This window comes from Echinops telfairi, unplaced genomic scaffold (genome assembly GCF_000313985.2).
Source record: "Echinops telfairi isolate 266 unplaced genomic scaffold, ASM31398v2 ScPeMD7_18;HRSCAF=68, whole genome shotgun sequence".
NCBI classification, from domain to species: Eukaryota; Metazoa; Chordata; class Mammalia; order Afrosoricida; family Tenrecidae; genus Echinops; species Echinops telfairi.
The window spans coordinates 50,157,750-50,167,033 of record NW_022103915.1 but is presented as its reverse complement, the minus strand read 5'-3'; the positions used below and the strand labels follow the sequence as shown (position 1 = coordinate 50,167,033).

At 44.2% G+C, this 9,284-nt stretch overlaps 1 protein-coding gene across 1 annotated transcript in view; it reads left to right on the top strand.

Moving 5' to 3' along the window:
* The window catches only part of PELI2 (pellino E3 ubiquitin protein ligase family member 2), a 155,559-nt gene that overhangs the window by 137,568 nt on the left and 8,707 nt on the right, over positions 1 to 9,284 (top strand). The window contains exons 3-4 of the mRNA XM_030884872.2: positions 802 to 903; positions 8,884 to 9,089. Of these exons, the coding sequence (XP_030740732.1) occupies positions 802 to 903; positions 8,884 to 9,089 (308 nt within the window). The remainder of the gene's footprint in view (positions 1 to 801; positions 904 to 8,883; positions 9,090 to 9,284) is intronic.

Sequence of the window (9,284 nt, the reverse complement as noted above, 5' to 3'; positions counted from 1 at the left end):
AGATGATTCATTTCTCAGCATTTTTATAAAAATCTTTGATACCCAAGAAAAATACTATAACAAATGTTATTGACAATCTGTTAGGTGAGGTAATAGGAAGGAAGTATATACAGTTTTCCAGGAATATGCATAAAGGAATATATGCAGTAGATAAACTTTTATTTAATATAAATAAAATATTGCCCACAAAGATGTAATATTTAATAAATTCAAAATTAGGGCAATTGGCACACCTGTGACCCAGGATACGGAACATAATCACAGGGTTCAGCTGCTGAGAAAACCTCACTTGTTTTGGACGGGCTTCTAAATATGACTCCTGACTCTTTGAAGTGCTGCTGTCACTAGGTCCCGTCAGGTCGATTCCGACTCCTGGCGACCCACGGCTCAGCAGAATGAAACACTGCCCAGTCCTGTGCCACCTTAACAATCGTCGTCACACTTGAGCCCGTTGACTGGGTCAATCCATCCCCTTGATGGATCATTTTCTGCGGACTGTGTGCTTTACCAAGCATGATCTCCTCCTCCAGCACGGACCTCTCCTGAAAGCAGGCCCAGAGGACGAGCAAGGAAGCCTCCCCTCCTTGCCTCTCAGGAACATTCTGGCTGTACTTCCCCTAAGCCAGATCCGTTCCGTCTCCTGGCAGCTCACCGTACCTGCTAGACCATCATGCAAACGCAGCGACTTCTCCTGCGGTCTCCCTGCTCCTGCCCGGCTTTCCCAGGCATATGAAACAATTACAAACAGAAGTCTGGTATGGACTGACAGTTTCATGAGTTTTGGTTCTTTTTTCATTTCAGGCTATCAGCTGCAAAGGTCAGCACAGCATTTCCTACACGCTGTCGAGGAATCAGACTGTGGTGGTCGAGTACACACACGATAAAGATACGGATATGTTTCAGGTAACGTCATTTTCTGTCACGAAAACGTTAGTGTATTTTCCCTTCACATCTATGTTTTCTTCACATGTAGTGAACTTTGAATACAATAGATATGGCCATATCCAGGGACAAACAAAGAGATGGAAATAAATATAAACATGATTTGATGTTTGAAAGGTTTGGTGTTTGAAAGGCTCAGAACAGATTTATTAACTCTGAAATTGCCAAAAAGTGCTCAAACTGGATTCTCAGCTCTGAATGCCATCAGAGTAGAAATGAACGACCAGAATAAGGCGTTCAAGTGCAGTTGCTTCTTAAAGGCCAACATGTTCAAATTCCTGCCTGTATCTCACATGGATCAAAGAGGATTTGAAATCACAATGAAAGGTCTTTCCAAAAATTGCTGGGAATATTATATAGTAAAACTCAGGACGTGGGAGTAACATCACACTCTGAAGAAAATGTATCGATAGCCTTCAGTGGGTTTCAGTAGTTTAGAAATTAAAGATGAAGCGTGAAGCCGCTACCTCGAGAAGTGTTTTTGGAGGTGGCAGTCCTTTAACACTAATGTGGCAGACGGTGCACAGCGGGGGAAGTCCGTGGCATCACTAAGACGTGTGCAGGAAAAAAGGATGTGTTTGAAAAATGTGCAACAACTGAAAAATAGAGGAGTGTGGTTATATGTGCATGTATGTATGTAAACTGTATGCATGTATTTATAAGTATATGAATGTGGGTGCTTATAGATAGGTGTACACACTTACCTATATATGTCAGTATGTGCATCCATGTTTATTCATAGATACATTAAAACACATAGGTTTGATCACATGGTGTCAAATGAATCAGGTTTCAGCCATCAAAGAAGGAAAAATCATATCATTTTGTGCTCGCCTTCCCAATAAGATCACTGAGGACAAATGGTGGCATAAGCAAGTGTAGTGAAAAAAGCTGATGGTGCCCGGCTATCAAAAGATATAGCATCTGGGGTCTTAAAGGCTTGAGGGTAAATAAGCAGCCATCTAGCTCAGAAGCATCAGAGCCCACAAGGAAGAAGCACACCAGCCTGTGTGATCACGAGGTGTCGAAGGGATCAGGTATCAAGCATCAAGGAACAAAAATCACATCATCGTGAAAGAGGAGGAGTGCAAGCAAAGTGGGGACCCAAAGGCCATTTGTGGGCAACTGGACATCCCGTTACAGAAGGGTTTCGGGGAGGAGACGAGCCAGTCAGGGGACAGTGTAGCAACAATGAAACATACAACTCTCCTCTACTTCTTAAATGGTTCCTCCCCCCCAACTATCATGATCCCAATTCTACCTAAAAAACCCAGCTGGACGGAGGATGTACATTGGTGGTACAGATAGGAACTGGAAACACGGGGAATTCAGGACGAATGAACCCCTCAGGTCCAGTGGTGAGAGTGGCGATACCGGGAGGGTGGAGGGAAGATGGGGTAGAAAGGGGGAATCGATTACAAGGATCTACATATAACCTCCTCTCTGGAGGTCGGTCAACAGAAAAGTGGGTGAAGGGAGACGTTGGACTAAGATATGACAAAATAATAATGGCTTGTAAATTATCTAGAGCTCATGAGGGGGGGGAACAAGGAAGGAGAGGGGAAAATGAGCTGATGCCAGGGGCTCAAGTGGAAAGCAGATGTTTTGAGAATGATGATGGCAACAAATGTACATATGTGCTCGACACAATGGATGTGGATGTATGGATTGTGATAAGCATTGTACGAGCCCTCAATAAAATGATTAAAAATAAATAAATAAAGGAGGAGGGAAGTCAGTGACAGAAAGACAATATCAAAAATTTATAAATAAAACATGCTAAATGGAAAATTGAAAATAAATAAGCAAATTAAAGAATCTGCTAGTAAATTTTTTAAAAAAAGGAAGAAGGCCCTTATAAAATGTATTGCTCCTCAGGATGGGAAATCTTCTCACTGGAAAATCCCAATTCTCATCCCTGCTCTGCACACTGGAGTCTTTACCACCCTGCTGATCCCTGTCAACAAACTCAGAATTTGATTCCTGTCTCGTATCTCAATTTCTAGGTTAAAGAACATATAACCATTAATTTTGGATGTCTAGAATAAACCTAAATGAAAATCTGAAAAAGGGGGGAAAAGCAACATAGGGCAGGTACACACACACACACACACACACACAAACGTATTTCTCAGGCTTAACCAAACTCCTGGCAGGGTTGGTCACCAGTCCTGAAGGCACAGGACCATAGTCTGGTGAGGTAACTTGGTCAGTTGCCATAAATAGTTGATGTTCTGCATCTTAGTTTGCTGAGTAGCTTGTGAGGAGCCATCAAAGTTGTAGCTCTTGGTTTCTGCATGTCCAGAGTAAAAGCAAAAGCACAAAGGAGAAACCCGTCTGCAGGACGCATAGTCGGTACCAATGGGTCCTAAAGTGGGCAATGCCAGGGCATTGGAACGATCCAAGTGGACCGCAAAAGCAGATTCCGACACTTGATCCTAGATTGTGGGTTATAACACTAATGTGTAATTGCCAAGGGTGGGAGGGTGGATGGGCTGAGTAATTCTTTTTTCCTATAAAGGGGTGGGAGACCAAATAACCTTTGGGAACCTGGCTGCAAAAGCCATTACCACCCCATCTACCCAGAAACCAAAGAGTGCCTGGCCGCCAATCCCACCTTTCTAATCAGGGACAAAGCAGATGGACCCTGGCAGAATGGGAACAAAAAAGGAACAGGACTCAAATTAAAAAAAAAAAAGTCTAGACATACGGGCTGTTTAGTACTGAGAGGCTCCCTGGAACTAGACCCTTTAAACCTTGAACCTTAACTATTTCTTAAGGGCAGCTTCTAGGTAAATCACAGATTGGTTCATAAAGTAAGCATTATCATCCATGACTGTTGTTGCTGCTTTTAAAAATCATCCACACGGGACCAGCCAGTCAGCACGCATGCCGAAGGAAAGACAGCGAGCGAGGTCAGGGCCGGAACCAGAAAAGCCAGCAGAGACAGAACGGGGACGTGGCACACCGTGGAAAGATGTGTGCACTGTCATGGAACAAACTGTTTCCATTGTGAAGTGAAAACCTCATTTGCTGTATAAAGTTTCACTGAAAACATAATGAAAGAGTTTTGTTCCCGAATAGGACAGGTTCAGGAATAGTGTTAGTTGCATATAATAAAAAATCCAGTGTATGTACGGATTGTGATAAGAATTGTACGAGCCCCCAATAAAATAATTGGAAAAAATAAATCAATAAATCCAGAGAAACCTCAGAAGAAAATGTATTGCCATCCTCTGAGGAGCAGCATTCTGGCTTTACTTCTTACAAGTGAGAGAGATTTTCACTCTTCGGGTAGTCCAAGGTCTGTCTATTTCACATTCTTTGATCAGCACCATAATTCAAATGCATCAGTTCGTCTCCAGTAACATTCACATTTCCCAATTATAAACCTCAGTGTTGAGGGGCAATCATTTCAGCTATTGCCCATTAAACTGATTTCTGAGTTAATTGAGCATTGAAAAGCGGCACTTGCTCCATTTCCCACGGTGAAATCAGGTAATAGGCTTAAAATGTGGAAATCTTGACTGAGGGGGAAATTCCAAGTCAGATCTGAATTACAGGGACACATTAAGTGTGATCGTTTCAGAGGTCATACGATCGAGGAGGCTCTGAATTATTTTCTGGAGTAGAGGTGAGGAGCGGCACCAGAGAGCTAGGAGACTGACGAGAGACAGAGTGATGCCCGCGGAGCAAGACCGCTGAGCACCTTTGGGCTGAGGTTACTGACACAGTGGGCATCACTGCACTACAAGAGCTTTCTAACAGTTGCCAAAGGGCCATGTGGCTGAGAGGCTAAGGACCAGAGAGAGGCCTGCCTGAAGACACAACTAAGCAAAGGCTGTCTTGCCCAAAGAACTGTGTCCTGAGCATTTCTGATCCTGAGTTGCCACCTATTAACGTCCCTGTTCAACCCTAGATGCATGACAGGAGAGAGAGAGACCCGATTATTGAGACCCAAAACCAAACTCAACCCACTGCCAGTAAGTCAATTCTGACGCACCGCATTCCTGTGTATGGTTTCCAAGCCAGTCAGTCCTTATGTGAGCAAACAGCCTTGTCTTTCTTCTAAGGACGGGCTGGCAGATTTGAATCACCGACCATGTCGTTAGGGATCCAGTGCTTCCCCCACAGCATCACCAGGGCTTCTAACTATTGAGAAAGTGAAATGTGTAAAGAGGAGATCGTTCATGCAAGGAATCAAAGGCTGTGTTGTCCTTACGTTCTTCCCAATAGTTAGGAAGCCCGAGATGCTCTAGATTAGGCACGGAGCTGCTCGTAGCAATGTCTACATAGACGGGGGGCTCCAAACAAACAGTGTGTGATGTGAGGGGGACAGTGCATTCAGAGTTCATTCTACCAGGTCAGACTGCTAATCAAACTTTCTACTTAGAGATCCTGAAAAGATCGCATAACGACGTGTGACCAAAAAGGCCTGATTTGTGGCAGGCAGGACTGGTTTTGCCACCAGGACAATGCACCTGCCCATGCAGCCATCTCAGGGTGACAGTTTTTGGCAAAAAACAGCATGCCTCTCTTGCCTACGCACCTGACCTCACTCTGTGCAATTTCTTTTTGTTTCCGCGAATGAAGAGGGACATGAAAGGACAGCCATTTGATGACAGAGAAGAGGTGAAAAAACAAACAGCGAGGTGTCAGCCGTCCAAACAGATGAATTTGAAAAGTGTTTTCAAGAATGGAATCACAGATTTTGACAGTGTATTAAGTGTAATGGAGAGTAATTTGAAGGTGATGAGGTTGTTTTGTTAAAAAAAAAAAAAAATATATATATATATATATACACACACACATATATATAGCTTTGGGGGGAAATTTCAGGGTGTTTTTTTTTGGGTGCCCCCTTGTATAGATCATATGAAATACATATGTATATAAAATATGTACCACGGTTCAAGAATAACTCAACATAGTTATTAAAATGTGTATTGTTGTTGGGTGCCATCGAGTCTGTTCCAATCCTAGTGACCCCGATGTACAGCAGAAGGAAACCTGTCCTGTCCTGCACCATCCTCACGTTTGTTGCTCTGCGGGAGCCCATTGTGACAGTCCATCTCCCTGAGGGCCCTCCGCCTTTCCACTGCCCCTCCGCTTTACCAAGCATGATGTCCTTCCCCAGGACTGACCTCTCCTGACAACAGGTCCAAAGGACGTGAGAGGAAGGCTTGACCTTTTTTCCTCTAAGAAGCAAACAGCCTCCTACAACACTGTGTATATAGTTGTATGGAGCACTGGTATAAAATGCACCCAAAAGTGGGTGGGGGACACCCTAAGTATGGTTCCTCGTAATTCAAGTACATCATAAGCCTGGGGACTGCCTGTGTATAAAGCTAGAGGTGCTGGTGATATTTACTACATGAGTGACAGTAGTAAGGGGTGCAATTCCCCTCGTGCTGACTGTGAGACTCGGCACTATGCGAATACCAGATGAAATTCAATCAAGAAAATGACTCATCCTGGCTTGTGCTTTTTAAGTAATTGGGTGCAGTCGATGCAATAGTCAAAACAAAAGAACAGGTTCCAAATTTTCCACACCAAAGGATTTGGTGTGTGGTGGGGGCGGTGTCAGAGAGAGCTTCCCCCACCCTCCCCCGGCAAAAAAGCAACAGGAGACTTGAATCCTGAAGAGTAGAATGAAATGCGCGCTCCCCGGGTTAGACTTGAAGTGGAAGTGAATTGATAGACACGTCTCCAGTGAGCAGTCAGATAAGAATTATGACTTGAAATAATTGATCTTAGCAGACTGTTCTCGTTGGAATACAATTTCATGTTTTACAGTCAATTTCAGTTAATTCATCAAGACAGCAGGACATTGGGAGGAACCCAGAGCACAGCCCTGTCTCAGAGACAGTAATCTCTGTAGACAAGTAACAGCTATGTGACATTCTAGAAACGGGTAGTTTTTGCTGTGAGCCCGTAACAGCTTCAGAAGTCGTCTCCCTCCCCGATGGAGGTCAGTGGACATTCGGACAGAGGCTGGCTCACAGTGGCACTTCAGGTTTTGTGCCATGTGCGGGCCATCGTAGAACCAGGCACATTTCACTCCTGAGCGCCGTTGTAATAAAGCTCCCGGATGGGCTTGTTATGAAGTTTGGGAGCCAGCCTTCATCTGCTCTTCAGACCTCTTTCTTTTAATATCTCTTCAATATTTTGCAACAGGCATTTGTTATCTTGCTACATTATAAGGCGTGATACGCTACTCGAACCCGAACCTCTAAATCTAAGACCATATGAGAGCAGTGAGTCAGTCTCATGTGGGAGAGCTTCCGAGGAGTTCCGGACCCAGCCTACAGGAATCCAGTCCAGAAGAGATTTTGCAGCTTTAGAAAACTGATGTATACAGGATGATTTTATAGTGTCTCCAATTTAGGTCTGATGTGGCATTTTTATGCGCGTTCTTGATGTTTTCTCGACCTAAAGTGTACACATCTCGGCAGTCTGCATCTCCTTAAGCTGATGAGTCTCACTGAACCCAGCGGTTCCCTTTATTCCAGGCACATTTCACTGGGACAAGAAATGAAGGGTTGTAAAAAACCCCAAGACGTAGATGTAGCCTGTCTGATGGCTTTCCTGAGCTAGCCTGTGCTTGAGAATGTATCTGCGAGCGGTACAGAAGAAATTTAATTTTATTTTACATAGCAAGCAGAGCTAAGTGATACGTGGGAGATAGGTAGGTAGATTCACTTTTATTCATTGAGATAAAAAATGCATTACTTTGCACATGCTTCAGACAGAATTTTGAGATCAGAAAAAAGATACCGGGGACCCGGCCTTTTGGGGGAGCTGATGTGTGCACCTCTGGGGGCCTGTGTGTGTTCTTCCCACTGGCGGCTCTGGGCTCCAGGCACTGTTGCTGGAGAGAACATGAATGTCGTATTTAGTGAGAAATGGCTCATTTGCATATAAATGATTTTAATTTAAGAAGTCTCTGTGGCACATATAACATTTATCTTCTTTTTTTTTTTCTTTCGGTTGGAGATTTATAGAGCATAATTACATAAACACTTTAAATATTCCACCCGAGCATTTCCTTATTTGTAAACAAATATTGAATTCTTCCCAGAACATGGGAGAGAGCAGTACCTGTCATATTCAGATTTATTGAATTTGAAAAGCTCTGTTTGAAGTCTAAAATTGCCCTAATAAAATAGATCCTTTCTAGCAGCAGTTACAGTTAGCAAGGAAAGCAAGCGCGTAAACTATAACTGGCAACTTTCCAGATTTTCCCAAGAGAATTTTTTAACATTCAAAATTAAAATCGACCAGTTTTTAAAAATCTTTTATGTGGCAGCATCACAAACTTTGTTTTCAGTGTTTGACATCATTCTTTCTTACATCGAATCGTGGTGGCACTGCGGGCCAGGTGTTGGGTCACGCAACTACGTGGTCGGCAGTTCAAACCTAGCAGCCGTTCCATGGAAGAAAAATGTGGCTTGTCTGCTTCCATAAATACTCAGGACCCCAGACCGCTCAAGGGGCAGTCCTAGAGAGTCACCGTGAGTCAGAGTCAGTGTGATGGCGGCGGTGGGCGGGGTGGTCGGGGGCAGCGGTGCACATTTTGTCAGAGTGAGGAAAGAAGGTGGGGGGGTTCTTTTATTTTCTCTCATCTTTTAAGCCATTTCTTTTTCCATCCAAAAAATAAGAAGACCAAAAAAAGAAAGCCCTTATTTGCTGTGGAGGTCCTATGTCTACCTGATCCAAGAGATAAAACATCTCATGTTTGGGGGAAGAGCTGAGAAATGAAACTGCCTTAAGGTTTGAAAGCTGGCAGCTGGTTAACAAGTCCTCCTTAGTTGAACAGGAAAGGAAGGAAGGCAACTAAAGATGAAATCCTAGCCCCAAAGCCCAGAGCTAATAAACGGGAACAAAGCGTGGCAGAATGGTCATTTCTCAATGCATCATCCCTGTGTTTGACACATGCAGGTGGGCAGGTCCACGGAAAGTCCTATCGACTTTGTCGTCACGGACACCATCTCCGGCAGCCAAAACAACGACGAAGCCCAGATCACCCAGAGCACCATCTCCAGGTTCGCCTGCCGGATCGTCTGCGACAGGAACGAGCCGTACACGGCCCGCATCTTTGCCGCGGGGTTCGACTCTTCCAAGAACATCTTCCTAGGAGTAAGTGCTCGTTTCATTACCCGGGTGGCGGAAGCCACCTCTTCAGCCCAATGTCTTACACTTAGCTGGAGCAAAACCTTGGCTTTCATGCGACGTCTCTCGTGAGATGCTGAGACGTCGGCTCAATGCCCTTATTAAAAATCTGCAAAGAATTCAATCGTGGCCTGTCCTTGGTTGTAGCTCCTCCACAAGGGAGGAGCTTC